The 17,924-nt window shown below is 52.9% G+C and overlaps 1 protein-coding gene across 2 annotated transcripts in view; it reads left to right on the top strand.

The window, feature by feature from the left end:
* RAI2 (retinoic acid induced 2) overlaps positions 1-17,712 on the top strand; it is a 60,326-nt gene extending 42,614 nt beyond the window's left edge. For both annotated transcript variants that reach the window (XM_073798766.1, XM_033849782.2), the window contains exon 2: positions 15,750-17,712. In XM_073798766.1, coding sequence (XP_073654867.1) covers positions 15,774-17,354 — 1,581 coding nt within the window. In that variant the 5' untranslated portion in view covers positions 15,750-15,773 and the 3' untranslated portion in view covers positions 17,355-17,712. The remainder of the gene's footprint in view (positions 1-15,749) is intronic.
* The last annotated feature ends 212 nt before the right edge of the window (positions 17,713-17,924 follow it).

A 17,924-nucleotide genomic window follows, 5' to 3' on the forward strand; every position in this document is an offset into this window, starting at 1 on the left:
TACCCATTTCTAACACTCATCACGCTAATTAGCAAGCCACCCATTTTACCACCAAAAGAACATTTCTAATATCCCCTGTGCTCTGCTAGCCAAGCTTCGAGTATTGCTAGAGACGAAGGGATAGCTAGAACTCCGGTAGCAGCCCAGGGTTGGGCCTCCCTGGTCTGAACTTGAGCTGACACCTCCCCACAACCCGGGGGGAGTGTGTTGATGACAACGCTGGCTGACTGACTGCGTTAGGGCTTCACTTCAGTTAAGTCACGGGCAGGAAATGTCCCAGTGTAGGTGAGGGTGCCCGTACTGTGTAGAAAGTTTGCTCCAGTGTGGCAATGTCCCAGAGGCTTTAGACGGATGCGTACTTTGGAGAGAAACCCAGAAAGAGGGCAGTAATGTCAAACATCACACGAGAGCTTGCGAGTAGTGAAACGTCAGTGTTTGGTGGAGGGGAGGGCACTTTCGAAAGGGCAGCCTTTGCCTGGACAATCAGTGATGTAGGGAACCAAGGGCAAGCTGGCCGAGCCCCTTGAAGCGTGGATGGTGGACCCGCCCGAAAGGAAAATCCCCAGGGACCTTTCCTAGAATGAATCCCGTGTGGCTGGGGAAAGGGCAGAAGTCCCAGGCCTCCCTGCTCTTCAAACCAGCAAAGCATCAAAGGGTACAAAGAGAGAAGGGGGTGTTGTGGTCCTAGCAGCTTCCTCTGGCCAAATGCCGGGCCCGCCAGCTTCCTGGGTCTGTGTGTCTGCGTTGAGCCAGGGCCCCGCTGCTTCTCCCTCCCACACCCCTACCCACTCGCACGGGTGGGCCCCTGGGGGTCTCCAGGCGGAAGGATGCTAAAAGTCTGGCCTTCTCTGCTCTCTGATGGCAGCTCCACTCCCCCTGCCTCTCCCGACCCCGCCGGCTCTGTGAATGCCAAGGAAATGGACCCTTTCAGTGGAGACTTATGCAGGAACCAAGCAAAGAATGGTCCCGAACCCATGTTCATAAATCGATTGAAGTCAGGAAGAACAGCCACGGGAGTCGGTGCTTTCAGTGCAGGAACGTTTGCACGTGGAGGCTCCGAACTGGGCTCTGAGCACTTGGGCGGCTCCGGCCGTTCTGGTTTGCAGCCAGTGGGGCTCGAGTTGCTTGGAGGCTGCAAGTCCGCCTGCCCCCAGCACCCGCTGTGTACAGAGCCGTCCCGGGAAGCGCAGTGTCGGGAAAGGTGACGCTAGCTGCCGTGCTGAACAAGTCGAATGTGTATTGCGGCTCAAGTGCAGCAGAAGTTTGTTCCTTCCTCACATAAAGCCCGAAGTGGGTGTTCCCAATGGCCGGTCGCCCTCCACCGAGCCGTGAGTCGGGTGTGCAGATTCCACCTTGTGGCTCCACTGTCTCCGTCAGGTGGCTTCCAGGAGGTCCCTGTGCATCAAGCTGAGGGGAGGAGAGAGAGGTTGGAGCATCGTGTATGGAAGGTTTGTAGGAGCCAGTCCTGGAAGTGCTGTACATCACTTCCACCCACATTCTGTTTGCTAGAACTCAGGTGCGTGGCCACACCAAACTACCAGGGAGGCTGGGAAGCGTAGTCCAGGCAGATGAAGAGAGGGGTATGGCGAACAGCTGGCCAGTTGGCCGCAGATGACATCCTTTTCTGGGAAGGGTGGGAATGAACCCTTACCTGGGATTCGTTGAGGTTTAGGAAGAGAGAGCTGTCCTTCAGGGGCCAGGGGTGGCTGGTGAGGGGCAGTGGTGGAGCGGGGAGCTCAGGTTGAGGCCTGCTGCAGGGGCAGAAGCAGGCCCGGGAGTTCTAAGCTCTGGTCAGAGGCAAGAAGACACTCCCCCTTCGCCACCCTCAGCAGCCCCCCCACATGGGGCCCTCTCCTCCCCTCTCCCATCCCCCAGACCTACCTTCCCTGCAATGTGTCCTTCACATTCTTGGAAAGCTCTGTCCCTTCCTCCCATCGGAACAACCATTCCCTGGGGCTTCACAGCTCAGTTTGTGGGGGAAAAAGAAAAGGGAACAAACCAATTCAAACCAAGGTGGTACTGATGTGCTGGGGCTGCTGAGAAAGCGGACGAGAAAATGAATGTGAAATGCCTAGCAGGGCACCTGGCACATAATAAGCGAATGCTTAGTAAATAGCTTATTATTCTCATCTTGTGAGTGTGAGTGTGTGTATGGGCGGGGGGGAGAGCTAGCCAAGTCCCGCAAATTAATCTACTCACTCTTTTCCTCCCTATCTAATGGTCTCATGACTGAATCATGACCTTCTGTTCAGCAGGGCCTGTGGAAACATCAAAATTGTGTTGGTTGAGTCAGCAATCCTTTGGCGCATGGGTTCATTTCCGAAGGGCAACTTTTAACCCCCTTTGGAGGAGCCAGACACGCCTCTCATGTTCACAGCACCCTGTCTCTCCCTCAGGCCCTCCCCAGGCCCGGGCCCCGGGCTCCACACCTTTCCTCTGGTGCCTTTCCTCCTGCTTCTGGACCGCCTGCCCCGCTCATTCCACCATCTCCTCTACTGAAATCCTGCCCCGTGGCAAGACCCGGTTCACATTGTCACTTCTGGGAGTAAAGGTTGAGTGACTGGAACTCAGGGGTGGAGCAGGTGAGGACAAAGGAGAATTAGCACGGATCCTGGGTTTGGGGACCACCTTGAGTGTTAGAGGGACGACAGGCGGACTCATTCGAATCTGCTTGCCCACCGTGGGGTGTATGCATGTGTGTATGTGTGAACGCACATTCCAGAACTCTTCCCTGGAAGAAAATAGGAAATAACACCTATAATCTTCATCGTCGACTAGCCAGATGTTACACTGCAGCTTCTCCTCCCCATACAGTACCCTTGCATTGTTTATGCTATAGCTGCAACCACGAGACTTGCTTTAAGATAAATATAGTGCATTTCTAGAATTTCCAAAGACTCACCACCCCAAAGATTCTGCAGTGTCTTGTTCTGTTCTTGAGAGAGCTTGACTCCGGACAGAGGGGTGCTTCTGACAAAACAGAATTCCAGAAAGAAGGCTCCCTGTTGAAAAGACGAGCACTCTCCGCCCTCTTCCTGCATTGTCTGTGTACTTCTCGGGTCGAGGTTGCTATATTATTATTTTGAGGCGGTGCGCAGCTGATGAAGTGAAGTGGTATTTGTTTATTTATTGTTTTTTGGGCCCCGAGTTGGAACACAAGATCACTAGAAGAGAAACTCCCTCTATGACTCATCCCAGGAACATCTTGCGTTCCAGCCAGCACAAATATGATTAAAAGAACCTTCTTGAGGGCCCAAATTATATTCTAGCGAAGGAGCACATTAGCCAAGCTGAGCATCTCTGGAACATTTTGCTTTTGGAAAGGGAGCTGTCTCTGGCCTCGTCATGTGCCTGACTCTTTATGAGATCTCAAGGCACACTTCTAGCAGATCCCTCTGTGGCTTGGAGATTGTTACCATAACAGAGTGTCTTCTTCACAGGGGTCACAGAAAGCGCCAGCAGTTGGGGAAACACCTGGTCGTGGTGGCCTGAGTTGGTGACATTTGAGTCGTCACATAATAAGCACTAGAACTTTCCAGGGCATGGCTGGTGTAGCAGACATGGTTGACATCCTGTCCCCATGCCCTCTCAGAGTGACCCCTGTACTCCAAAGGCTGCTCGCTGAAAATACCTGTGGTTTTCCCTCAGGCTTTTTTCCCTTAGTCTCAGGAGTGCCCTAGGCCCGCGTGCTGGGCTGGCTGGAAGTGCCAAGGAATTAACACATCGCCCAGGAGCAGCCCTTGACGTCTGGTGGTTGGGGCTTGGTGAATAAGTGCCCCACCGCCCAGGCAGGTGTTCTCCACTGTCTCCCAGTGTTACCTGTGCAGCTGAGCCCCAGTCGCCCGCGGTGGTAACTAACTTGATAAGTTGGCTTCTTTCCTTTCCCAGTCTCACTGCTTCACTTCTCTGCTGGTGTTTTCTAGATCTTCTGCCAAAGAAACTTCTTGCAGTCAAGCCAGTCTGTGGAGGAGCCCAAACTAAGATAAGGAGCCAGTTGGGATCATCAAAACCCAACAGCTTTCCCCCCACCCCCCCGCCGCTTACCGTGTCTGCCACAGTTGGTCGTTAGGCTTCCACCGTGGCTGTGACATTGCAGTAGCATGTGTGCGTGGGGGTGCAGTCCTTTGAGACCCCTAACCTCTGCAGAGAAACCTGGTGAGACAGAGACCAGAGCTGGAGGAGGTAGCCAGTTCAGTAACAGGGCCCTGTGAAGACAGTTCCAGATATTGCTAAAACCTCTGGACCTGGGAGCCACATACTCATGTGGTTCTTGGTATGTGAACAGCAAGTGTTTGTTGATTGAGTCTAGGAAGGAATGAAGAATTGACTCGCATTCACTTCCTCTGTAAGCTCTGAAGGCTTAAAGGTTGAGGCCATGTCCCATCCCCTTTTTGCACGTCAAGTGCCTTTTAATGGAGCCAGCAAACTTGGTCGTAGCTGTAGGCTCTCGTCTCTGTGGAGGGATTTCAAGATAAGTAAGATTCCTCCCTTTGGTTGGTATCTGAAATCGCTCAGTTAGGATTTCATTTCTTCGTCCATAACATTATCACTGACTGAATTCAGTTTATTATACCAATAAAGGAAACATAATTCTTGAACCTATTAGTCATAGAGCTCATTGAGAATGAGTTTATCAGCTCCATTCTGGAACACCCAATTCTGATAGAGGAAACCCAATTCTGACTGCCCAAGGAGGGGCTGAGAGGTAAGCAAAGACAAAGGTCAGGCACCAAAAGAAGACTAATCTATGTTGTTTTCTACGACTGCCAAGTCAAGTCATAAGTGAATGTGCTTGGTGGTTTTAAAAGCATGGGAGAAGCTTTCCCCGAATTCGGATCACCTTTCTCGTGTACCTCTAGTGCTGGTGAACAATTTCCTATTTTCCCTCATTCTGCTGGGAAGCTCCACTCCCGCCTCTCCCTCCACCACCCTGCACAGCAACCATGTGGTTGTAGCTCAACAGCGATCCCTTTTGGGCAGCTGAGTAAAGGTCATTCAGCGCTTTTCTCACCGCTTTCCTCAGTTTCTGGGTTTTCTCTCTTCCAGCCGAGCAACCTTCTTTCCTTCAACTCTTGCCCAGTTATCTCAGAAAATTCTTCTGCTTTCTCTCTCCCTCCTGTCCTTACCCAGTTCCTCTCCTCTTCCACCCCTCCCTTGTTTTTGAGAAAATGCCCCTAATCTTGCAGCTAGGCAGGAGAGGAGAGAGCTATTTAGGCCCTTCTGTCACGGAGAAAGAAAACTGTAGGATCTGAAGTGAAATGACGCATCACAGCCAATCAGCTATAACTTTGGAACTTTACAAATGCTCATGAGTCCATATTCCAGATACAAAAGGCTCTGGCCACCTCTTCTTTCTCCCCCAGCCTCCCAGCCTGAATGAGAAGTAGATTTTTGTATTTATTGAATTGTTTTCCCATTGTCTTTCATTTCCTGTAGGGCAACAGTGTTGTTTTCTATTTTCACCGCAAATGTTCAATATTTCAGCTATGCTGGGGGTTAAGTGAGTTTTTGTGGAAACCTCACCATCAGATGTAATATTAATTCTATGGTAAATGCCTTCCCAGTTCCTAGCAGCTGATTTTAAAACGAACCTCTGAACAAACAGGGGTTTAACTCAGAAACTGAATGTACAAACCCATTGGGAGCGTTTGTAATGCTACTTAAGACACTGAGAGGAAATATAGGCAGTGGATCTGATAATGATGACAGTGATGCTAGTGACAAGGTGACAGTAATGATGGTGATGATGTGATGGCTATGACAGTGAGACTGATGATGAAGCTGAAGACAGTGACAGTGGTGACGACGATGGTGACAGTAGTGGTGATGATGATGTTAGCCATGTTATTTTCAACATTATCACCAACTTTTTTTTTTTGTGGCTGCGTTGGGTCTTCGTTGCTGCACGCAGGCTTTCTCTAGTTGCGGTGAGCGGGCTTCTCATTGCGGTGGCTTCTCTTGTTGCGGAGCACGGGCTCTAGATGTGCGGGCTCAGTAGTTGTGGCTCGTGGGCTCTAGAGCACAGGCTCGGTAGTTGTGGCGCACAGGCTCAGTTGCTCCGCGGCATGTGGCATCTTCCCGGCCCGGGGCTCGAACCCGTGTCCCCTGCATCGGCAGGTGGATTCTTAACCGCTGCACCACCAGGGAAGCAGCCCTAGCCATGTTTTATCGGGAACTTTCTAAGTGCCGGGCCCTGTGCCAGCTACTTGACACTGATTATTTCCTTTCATCCTTACAACAGTCCAGCTCTTCCCCCCACCCCAGGTCTCTTTTAACCTCCATTTTGCACAGAGGGAAACTGAGGCTTAGAAGTAACTTGCCCAAGGTCACACAGGTAGCAAAGTTAGGCAGAGCTGAAATTTGAACCTAGGCCTGTCTGAGTTCGAAGCCTGTACTTCTGACCCCTCTCGGGAGTGGGGGGCAGGGGGCAGTGCCCAGGTGAGGCTGGCACAGTTTTCATGCCGAGAGTTGGTGAGCGGCTCATGTGCGTTAGGATAAAGGGAAAATCGGAACTCCAGTCCTTTGCGCCTCGCAGATCTGCACCCCTTCCTTCCAGTGACCCCTCGGAGGGCCTATTTCTGGCACACCAGTCTCTGGAAAATGTCCTGCTAATGACACGGGATTATAAACAGTCCTTTTCCCAGAACAAAAATTTAACCTTTGTATCTCAATCTAATTAGAAGTATTTTCTCTTCCAGGAGCAGGTTTTTTTCCCTCTTTGTTCCTTATTTAAGAGGTTTCTTTATTGCCAGAAAAATCTCCAAACACCATAGCTTTTTAAGATGATAGACCCTGGCCAGAGATCTTGAACATGACCTGTGCTCCTGCACGAGATGGCCACTCCGGCACCGGCACCCGAGGGTGTTCGGGTGCTGTGTGTCCGGCTTAAGGCTCTGGGACCTTGGCCGAGTGCAGGGGTGGACACTCCTGGGCTCTCACAGCCCACATCCAGGTGGGTGTCCCCTGCCACCAGCAGCAGTTCTTTATGATTTTCTCTGGTGATTCTGATCTGTGTCTCTCCCCTTCCCCTGGGCTCACCAAGACTTGAGGAGGGTGCTTCCTTCCTCTTAGTTTCAGGGGCAACCCTCCCTGAACAGTAAGCATTTCTCCTCTACCTTAGAGGGGTCCCCGCACTGACATCTCTTCCCATTGCTGTCTAGGGACTGGCATCCTTTTAGAGACTTACTCCTTTACCTCTGCAAGAACTGTGCACCTTGAGGGAGCCCTGTTAGAAGCAGGTCGCCCTGGGAGAGTATCAGTTGGTGAATCCTTGGGGAATTGAGCTGAGAGAGAAGGCAATGAGCATGTGGAGAAAACAGCATCAGGGTGGAGGGCTAGGAGATGCACGCCTGGCATGCAGTGAAGGCACTCAGGTAGTTTTTGAAAGAATACATACATGAGTGGACGTGAACCTAGTTCTCTATTCCGGCCCCGCACCCAGGCCTGCAGCCCGAGGGCCGCCATAGGTCCTCTGTGGGCAGGCTGGAGGTACCTGGGAGTCTAAAATGAGATCGGAAATGCAAAGACATCTGACAGTCTCTTCCTGGGCCAGAAAGGAACCAGGGCCACTGCGTGGCACCCTCCACAGCCAGACCCCAGATCCCTCCTGTGCTCTGGTGGAATCCTACCACGTCGTAGGGACGTTTGGCACATCGTGGGTTCCCGACTGCGCTGTGATGTCTTCACCCCACAGACCCTGCCCTGCTCTGGAAGTGGAGTCCCAAGAGAGATAAGCCATGCTCTGACTGGAGCCAAAGGGTCTTCTTACCTTCTCCCCTCCTTTTGGCCTTCTCTTCTCCCCTGGCCTGGTTTAAAGATGAACCAGAACTCCCAAAAGAGCCTGCCTCCTTTCTCTAACCTTTCCCTCTTCACCATTCCTGGTCCCTCCCTCCAAGCTGCTCCCCTCACCCACGCTGTGGGCTTTGGAGTTGGGAGGATAGGGACTGGCGTCTTCTCTTCTCGGGGGTCATGGGCGTGGCCCAGAAAGACCCGCCCCCATTCTGCCCTTCCCCCACCCCCTTGTGCCCTTTCCCTCTTCCATCCAAGTCTCTTGAATTCCCACACGTCCCCATTCCTCAGGACCCGCAGCAATTCCTAGAAGGCCGGGTTTGACTCCTTCCCGCAGACACCACTCACTCGTGGGAGGCCTGAGTTAACTTTCCACCCCACCATGAGAGGGGGGCAGTACCCCACGTTACAGAAGAGGAAACTGGGTCCCAGGGACACAAAATGACTTTACCCCAGTCACAAAGAGCTCGTGTGTGTGTGTGTGTGTGTGTGTGTGTGTGTGTGTCTTGAATCTCATCTTTTACTTCTATTTCAATTTCTTATCCATTAGATACCATGCACTCGAGGGTGTATTTCATCTTTTTTTTATCAAGCTCCTCACCCATCAGACTCTGTTTGACAGTCTGATGGTTGAATCAGACCATCCCACATACTTTGGTGTTGGACTCTGGTTAAGGATACAGACGTAGCAGGGGACAGACCCCTTTGACTCAAGTGAAATTTGAACCCAAGGCAATGGCTGAGGAACTGCTTTTGAAGGAGCACGGGTCTGAGTCTTGCACGCTACAACCTCTGAGCCTCACTCAACCAGTGAACCTCAGCTTCCTGCTCTGCAGAATGTGAGGGGTGGCCTGGGCCAGTGACCCCAAGACTCGTTCAGGCAGGGGCGGACCCTTGGAAGTCTCGCTGGGCCTTGGAAGCTCTGTCTCTCCTGCCGAGTTCCACCTTTTTCATGCTTGCACTCCTACCAGAAACAAAAGAAAGAATTGAACACCCCCTCAGCACATACACATTGTTAAATTATATATGTCTTCCTGTATTTATTTATTACATTTGCCATAAAATAGGAAAATGGGAATAAAAAGGATGAGACGGTAAAATGACGACTTTACCCTGCTCCCGGGAGGCCTGGGGGTGCCCTGGCGTCAGTGGCCAGTCTACTGTGCTCAGGCTCGCGGCTTCCTCCTGCCCGACGGTCTCACAGCTCCCATCTTTCACCGATATCACATCACATCACAGCTAAGATCTGCACTCAGTCCTCTCTGGCAGAACTCCCCACGGCCGCTGCCCACCTTCACGAAGGTGAGACTCGTCACGAGCTGCATGGCCACCACCGTTTTAATAAATGAAGCAACGTGTTGGGGACTCGTTCCCAAAGCTAGCTTGGGTTGTCCTAGTCCTTTCGGAGGGCCGTGGAGATCTCTGCGTGGAAAAGGCAATCGGCTGTAAGCCAGGTGACTATTTCGTGTACTCGCCGTATCGTAGCCAATTTGGGAATCCATTCATGTGATAATTATGTTCACAGCTTCAGTAGAAACGCCCTGTGCTGATGTCTGAAGCTCAGAAAATTTAATCACTGGGGCAAGTAATTGACAATCATTACGCCCTATGGGGAGAGCAAAACCATTTTTTACCCAGTTGGAATTACTTCTTAGATATTTAGTGCATATCAGGTCCTGAATGGTGAAACCATATCTACGTTGTATTAAAGGATGCGAGTCATGCTTTGCTCGTTTCACTCATAGTAAGTGGCTGGTGACTTTTATACACCATTAGGTTGATCATTGAGGCCGTAGTTTTAAGTGCTGGATCGAAAGCAAGAAATAGATTTAGAATAAGGTGCAGTTGGGAGGGGGAGGATACTTACAGAGGTCTCTGGGAAGTCAGCCTTGCAAGAAGGAGTGACACCTCACTTTTTCCCGGGGGCGGGGGCACATGGGAAGACTCTGTGACGGCCAGGGTGGAAGTTGAGGGAATTCCGGACTTGATGGCTTTAGTCTTTTCTGTGAAGTAAGAAGCAAGATCAGCCACTAAGAAGAAGGTTGGCTGACCAGGTGCCTTGTTCTCTGGCCTTTGGATTAAGGCCATTCTGACTGCACAGTAGAGCCACCTGGGGTATTTTTCACAACCCCAATGCCCCGGCTGTACCCCAGACCAATTAAGTCAGAGTCTTGGTGGTGGGACCCAGGCATCAGTATTTTTTAAAGCTTCCGGGTGATTCTAACGTGTAGCCAAGTTGAGAACCGGAGCTAAGCCAGCACCTGTCAGATGTGAACGTGCGCGCAGATCATCCCGGGAGCTTGTCGAGATGCAGGTGCTGATTCAGGTGGTCTGGGGTGGGGCTCGAGACTCTGCATTTTTAGCAGGCTCTCAGGTAGTGCTGCTGCTCCACGGACATGGACGATCCAATTCTGACCTGAAAAAATGATGGCTGCCCACAGGCTCCATAAAGACCAAAGCTGTTGATATTTTACAGTTGGAAAACACGTAGTATCGGGATATATTTTTAGAAAATGAATGTCTTTTTTAAAATAAATTTATTTATTTTTATTTATTTATTTTTGGCTGCATTGGGTCTTCGTTGCTGCGCGTGGGCTTTCTCTAGTTGCGGCGAGCGGGGGCTGCTCTTCGTTGCGGTGCGCGGGCTTCTCGTTGCGGTGGCTTCTCTCGTTGCGGAGCTCGGGCTCTAGGCACACGGGCTTCAGTAGTTATGGCTCATGGGCTCAGGAGTTGTGGCTCGCGGGCTCTAGAGCGCAGGCTCAGTAGTTGTGGAGCACCGTCTCTAGGCACGAGGGCTCAGTAGTTATGGCTCACGGGCTCAGTAGTTGTGGCTCACGGGCTCAGTAGTTATGGCTCACAGGCTCAGTAGTTGTGGTGCACGGGCTTAGTTGCCCCGCGGCATGTGGGGTCTTCCCAGACCAGGGCTCGAACGCGTGTCTCCTGTGTTGGCAGGCGGATTCTTAACCACTGCGCCACCAGGGAAGTCCTGAAAATGAATGTCTTAAAGGAAGAAATTTATCTTGATAAAATATCTAGGTGAGGCTGACTTCAGGGGAAGAGGAGGGCAGGTCACATCTGCAGGTTGTTCGGGCTGAAGGGGGTGTCCCCAGGATCGGGACCAGGGGACTCCAGAATGGCCCGCCCTAGATCATCCAGGTCCTGGAGGTGGAATCTACCCAGATCACTAAGACTGCTTCCCGTGAGGCTGAGCTCACTTCCACGTGACCTCACTCCAGTGGTCCCAGGGTCCTCACAGGGCTCCCAGGCAGCCAGTGGCCCCTGGCTTGCGTTACCACGAGGTGACCCTGCCCACCAGACCTAGGAACCCAGTCCTCAAGCATTTCCTCAGGGGCGCTTGGTGCTGCAGACCAGGAGCCTTGCGGTCGTCTTGATAGTTGTTTCTGTGGTGAAAATGCTCTCAATTCACGGTACAAAATCAGGCCCCTCTCTAGAAGGTGATATAGGGCTCCTGGCATGCCCACAGGGCTTTTGTCCAAATTCCCAGCTCAGAAATCAAGCTCTGCGTGAGGCGGTCTCGGGGATCCTGTCCTGGGTTAGAGTGGGGTTCACAGTCACATTCTGAACTTCCTTCAGTTGGAGTCGGTGCAGGCTCCTCAGGGGGTCCCCATGGGATCATTTAGGATGTAGCTGAGGGTATTAAGTTGAGTGTGTGAGTGTGTGTGTGTGTGTGTGTGTGTGTGTGTGTGGAGAGAGAGAGAGAGAGAGGGAGAGAGAGATTAGGTGTTAAATGCCCACAACAGGGAAATAGATGGACTCTACGACCTAGAGAGTAGTCTAAATTATCTGAGTGGTCAACTGTTTTCACTTTTGAAATTAAGCTATAAATGAATCCTTGTCAAAAAAATGTCAACCTGTCTGGAAGCCTGTAAGGTAAATTGAGTCCTTTGTGCGATGCTCTGGAGGCAGGAGGCCTGAGAGGCAGGCTCGGCTTGCAGGGCGCCCGGTGGGGTGCAGATGTGGGGCGGGTCACTGACCTACCGCCTGGGAGTTGGGCCCCAGGTTGGCTTCTTCACGAATGTAACTCCTTATCAGGAAAACGGCACACGTGTCGCTTTGCTTTGGTTTTCTTTGTCCGTGTGTGTCAGAGAAACACGGGACCCTAGGATGAATCCATTCACAGGTCACCGTGTCAGACTCTTCACTGTCCACAAAGTGCTTTCGCATCTACTGTCTCGTCATTGGAGTCTCCCCCTGGCTGGTGAAGGTGGGTGACTGCCATGTTCCCCTCCGTGGCACCTGTGGGCCTGACCCTCTGCTCTCTCCACACCAAGAGCAGGGTGACCTCTGTGATAACTGGCCTCTGGCGAGTTTTATTTAGCCTTTCTGGGTCACGGTTTCCTCATCTGTAAAAAAGATCGGGAAGAGGACAGAGATGTAAGCTTTAATGTCCCTGCCAGTCTTGATATGCCATGATTCTATAAATGTGACAAGACGCTGGGTATGAGAACGCCAGGCTGCGAAAGGCCTAGATACTCATTCATGCCCTCCTTTCTGAAAGGATTCACCAGCTACGGTTATAAAGATGAGCGGGTGAGAAAGTGGTTTCTCATACTGGCAATGCCAGTATGAGGGGGAGGTTCAGGACTTGCCAAGGTAAGTTGGGGTCCTGTGGGAGCTCAGTGGGGTTGGGGGAGATCTCAGAGGATGAGAGTCCAGCGTCTGACAGGTGAGCAGGAGTTGGCTGGGTGAAGGTCAAGGCCCGAGAGGACTCCAAGCTGAGGGGCAGATCCTGGGGACAACGTGCCTCTGGTATCCTTAGATCTTCGTGATACTTAGACAAGGGGTTCAGGTGGCAATTTTGTGACCCCACAGGTCTCTGAGCCCAATTACTGCCCCAGACAGTCCTTCCTCACCTCCCCAGCTGCTCTGTGCCCTGAGGCTTCTCCGCAGGGTCTCCATCTGGGGGGCGCGTAGGCAACTGGCCACGCGCCAAGAGAGCGAGGGTCTCCAGCACCCGCGGATCCAGATCGCCCACTTCCCTCCCTTTACGCCCCGCCCCATACCCCCGGGGGTAATGGGTGCAGGCCGAATGATGGCCGATCTCATTTAAATCCATTTAATATTTTGAAAAACCCAAACGAAAGGCTCCCAGCCACCTCTGAAGAAACGGCACTCCCTCAGCATGAGCATTACGGGGTTTCTGTGACACGACCTCTCCAGTCGGCATCTGGCTTCTGGCTTGTCCTCAGGGACACAGACTTGCGCTGTGAACCCTCATCTCAGGAGCTGGTTGTTTTCCTCAGGGCATCCCTGGGGCTTCCAGCACTGGCTCCTACCACAGTGACAGCCGCTCCGGCCCCCCAGCTGCTGACCCAGAGTCGGGGGGCGTGCTGTCAGGGTGAATGAGGGGAGGAGGAGCGGGGCGGAAGAGGGGAAGAGCCCCCTGGGAGGCGGGAGGGTGCTTGACGAAGGCAGTGTAGCCCTGGGCCCCGCGTGCTACGCGACGCGGAGCGGGTGCTCAGTGCCCGGTGGGGAGCGGCGGGCGTCGTCTCAGCAGGCCTCTAGGTGAGCGACTGCGGCTGCTCCCCGGGCCTGCTTGGCTCAGTCATCAGGCAGGTGCAAAGCTGTCACGTGGGAGGAGGCAGGGGTGGCAGCCCCGCCCTTGGCCCCCCGAGATGCCGCACACTGCCACCTGCATCCTGGCCCGTCCCGCAGCGCATCTGGCCCCGGCCCTGTCCCCAGAGGCTTGAGGCCCCGGCAAGGGGCCCGATGGCGAGAGTTTAAAGGCACTGAGCGCCCCCTGTGGGCGGCACCCTCACCTCTGGCAGGACGGCCTCGTACTCTGAGCGGGAAGGTTCTGGAGGCTTAGCAGTCCTAGGGCCAGGGCCAGGCCGGGAGAGGAGTGAGGCTGCGCGGGGAGAGATGCGAGCCGCCGCCGGAGCCGAAGGTATGTGCCGGGAGCCGGTCGGGGAGGCGCCGAGAACGTGTAGCCTGTCATGAGAAAGCAGCCTCACAGCCGGGTAGTCCCGAGGCCGCGGGAAACACGGGCCGGACGGGTGGCCGCGGTACCTCCTCTGACCGCTGCTGTCCTTGTCCGCACCAGCCCCGCGCAAGCTTCCCTTCAGCCTTCTGCCACCCCGCCCTGAGCTCTGGCCACTGTGAGGGACAGGGTGGCCCTTCTGGAGGAGGCCTTCGAAGGGCTGTCCGTGAGTGGCCGACAGAGCTCTGTCCCGCCGAGGCTGATGCCCCTCCTGGCTTCACGCTGCCGCCTTCTCATGCTAGCCAGTCTCTGTCCGATCAACGGCGTGCAGCCCCGGTAGACTCTAATCCCCATGAAAGCAGGAGCATCTGCAAGATCATGACAGCATCTCCGGCCCCCAGCAAAGCGCTGGGCAGGCAGTAGGCGCTCGGCAAATTGATTGGTTGGGTGGGTGAATGAATGCATGGAAGAATGAATGAATGGTGTACTGGAGGCACGGCATTTTCTGGGCTGAATCAGGGAGCACTCCTCTCAGGAAAAACCAGGCCCTTCAGCTGGGGCAAGCCCCCTCAGGCTCCCTGGGGACGGGCTTCCTCAGAGGCTCCGCAGTGTGCCCTGCCGAGGGCGTCACTCACCATTCCTTCTCCATAGGATTCTCTGCACAGCATCCTTCCCCTTGTCCTCCCCTCCTCCTGCTTCAGAGAAACTCCTTGTTCTGTGCACTTGACACGTTGTGGTTGTCTGGAAATATCACAAAGTTGTTCATTTCTTAAAGCTGCCTTCCTGTAGTGAGGCCTCGTTTGTTCACTTCTATTCCCATGGTGTGCTGGGCCGCCTCTCTTGTTTTGGAGGTTGTGTTGGTAATTTCGGGGTGAGGAGAGAAGGACAAGTTGACCCCAGGACGAAAGTCTAGACCGCTCAGACAGGTGAGGTCAAGAATCGGAGTTGCCCAAGGCCTGCCCGGCAAGACTGAGGATTATTGAATTATTATTGAGCCCAACCAGACTCCAGGGCTGCACAGATCCCCAAGTTAGACATGGTGCCTGCCTTCTCCATGGTAACAAGGCTAAATATGGACGCGTTTCCATGGAGAGCCATATCGCAGCTGCAGCCCTGCTTCCTCCAGGAAGCACCAGCGCTGGGCTTCTTTGGCTTCTCAGGAGGTGGCCAGTGGTGCCGCGGACATCAAGAAAGTATATCTCACCTCTGAGGATGTTTATTTCCAACAAGGGTTCCGTTTCCCCGGCCCTAGATTCGTCAACATCTGTTCCTCTTGACAGCTAGAAGTTAGGAGAGAGAGGTCACAGGTCAGACAGACGGAATGGGGACAGTGACGCTGGACCCAATGAGCATTCGTGCAAGTTATCCTGTCTTCACTCCTTGGAGTGGCTTTTCCTATTACTGGAGGAAAGGGGGTGTCACTGGTTGGAGGGAGACAGCTGTAATGAGCCTCGTATAAATACACTGCTGTTCCTCTCATCAAGCCTCTTTTGGAAGAATTATTGCTGCTACAAAGAGTTTTTTAAATGCTTTCCATAACTGGGATGGCCCCCTTCCAATTTCATACAATATTCTAACGTGACAGGGTTCTATTTTTTTTCTTAAAGGAAAGTAAGTCTTTGCTGCATATTTGAATTTGAACAAGTCCAATCCCCGCATATCTTAACTGTCCGATAGAACGATGTGGAATGAAACTTTGTGTTTGTCGCAGGCTAAACGTATAAGCTGAGGGAGTGTTCGGCCTCACAATACTCTGTTTAACCGCACTTGGCTATTTAGTCATTACATCATCTGTGTTTATAGTTTAATCGTCTGTTAAATTGGGGCTGTCCACGCACAGCTGATCGTATGGGTGTGTTCGTATATGTTAGGAAATATCTGTAACATGTATGTATACACAGAGAGATGGGTGTGCTCCCCGGTTAACTAAGATGTGGAAACTTTTAAAAGATGTAGAGAGAGCTCTCAAGGCAATTATAGTCTCAGAAGGAAGATTCATATGGTGTGTTCTGTGTTGCAGGCCGAGTGGCATCAGAGCTGAGTGATGGACGATCTGCAGTCCCAGAACCTCTCCATGGACATGACCGACTCCTCCCCTGCCTTGGCCAATAACAGACTGGAGAACGGCATGGCCCAGCTGATCACCACTGAGGCCTGGAACATCAACTCCACCGACCTGGTAAAGAAGGCCCTGGTGACCGTGCCGGCCCCGTCCATTCTGAACCCCCCGGCTGAGTCCCAGAGCGGCATGGCTCTGAAGGTAGCGGCCACCGTGCTTCAGCCCCTGTGCCTCGGGGAGAGCCCGGTGGTGATGCCCATTCACATGCAGGTGGAGGGCAGCCCCGCGCCTGAGCTCAACCCTAACGGCAACGCCACTTACGTCATGACCACACAGGGCCCCGTGCAGCTGCCGGTGGTGCTGGAGCAGCACGTCTTCCAGCACCTCAACTCCCCTCTGGTCCTGCCACAGGAGGCCCCGTGCTCCTCCAGCGCCATCCACAGCAACCTCTTCCAGGGAGCCGAGGACCCCGAGGCCCAGCCCCAGCTCCTGGACCTCAGGATCCCCAGCCAGCCGCAGGAGCCCACGTTGCCCTTCGAAGCCGTGCTCCAGAATTTGTTTCCTTCGCAGGGCGCTCTCGGCCCTCCACCCTGTCAGCCTCCGCCGGGATACGCCCCTGTGCCCCCCCAGCCCTTTAACTCCCCCTTGTCCCCCCTGGTCCCGCCAGCCACCCTCTTGGTTCCCTACCCTGTGATCGTCCCCTTGCCTGTGCCGGTCCCCATTCCCATCCCCATCCCAGTGCCTCAGAGTTCTGAATCCAAGTTCAGCCCCAGCTTCCGAAAGCCGCCATCTTCCTTCGGCCTACACCCGTTTAAAGGCACCCAGACCCCTCTCCAGAAGGAGGAACTGAAGCCCTTCGACCTCCTCCCGCCGAGGGAGTACTTCCAGCTCGGCCGCCACACCGTCATCAAGATGGGGAGTGAGAACGAGGCCCTGGATCTCTCCATGAAGTCGGTGCCCTGGCTCAAGGCTGGCGAAGTCAGTCCCCCGATGTGCCAGGAAGATGCAGCCCTAGACCTGTCACTGGCAGCCCACCGGAAATCTGAGCCCCCCCCTGAGACATTGTATGACAGCAGCGGGTCAGCGGACAGCCCAGGTCACACTGTGATGGAGAAACTTCCCAGTGGCACGGAAGTGCCCTTTGCCCCTGCCACGCCCCACGAGGCCTCAGCCGCGATGGATAGTCACATGGGCAGCAGCGTTGCCGCCGAGCCACCCAGCCAGCCCAGCAGTGAGGTCAAGGCTGAAAATAACATTGAGATTGTGAGCGAGTCCCAGGCGGCCAAGGTGATCGTCTCCGTGGAAGACACTGTGCCTACCATCTTCTGTGGCAAGATCAAAGGCCTCTCGGGGGTGTCCACCAAAAACTTCTCCTTCAAAAGAGAAGACTCCATGCTTCAGGGCTATGACATCAACAGCCCAGGAGAAGAGTCCATGGGAAACGCGGAGCCCCTTAGGAAACCCGTCAAAAACCGGAGCATAAAGTTAAAGAAAGTGAACTCCCAGGAAATACACATGCTCCCAATCAAAAAACAACGGCTGGCCACCTTTTTTCCAAGGAAGTAAATAACGGCTTTTTAAAATTTTTATGATTATAATATGGGGAAAGGTGCATTGGTTTTATAAAAAGGCATTTAAAACAAATTATCTTTGTTAATTATTTTGGGGAGTAGCTGGGAAGCGGGAAGGCAAATTGGCTCTAAGCAAGTTTCATTTTCTTTTTTAATTTTTGACTTTTCACAAATGAGTAAATAAGAGCAACCTATTTTTCAAGCAGATTGCACATTTTTTTGCAGCTTTAATGGAGTATTGGGTGAATCAGAGGGGTAAAAAAGCTATTTTCATTGCCACAAAGTGCTTTGATGATGTAATACCTAATAAAGGGTAGGATGAATATTTCACAATAAATGTTTGTTTGCACTAACTGGTTGCAGTATTCTATCATTTATAAAATCTGCATTCCTGAACTGGCAGGGTTTGGCCAAAGCTGTCGCTTGTGAAGCACTGCAAGCTATCCGTGTTTAGAGACCGAAGCTCTTCGGGCATATTGGGCAAAGAAGGATCATATTGGCCTATGTCCTCAGAAAAGGAGGATTAGGGGCAGGACAGGAATAAAGATGCAGACGTAGAGAATGG

The sequence above is a fragment of the Tursiops truncatus genome, chromosome X (assembly GCF_011762595.2).
Source record: "Tursiops truncatus isolate mTurTru1 chromosome X, mTurTru1.mat.Y, whole genome shotgun sequence".
Lineage (NCBI taxonomy): Eukaryota > Metazoa > Chordata > Mammalia > Artiodactyla > Delphinidae > Tursiops > Tursiops truncatus.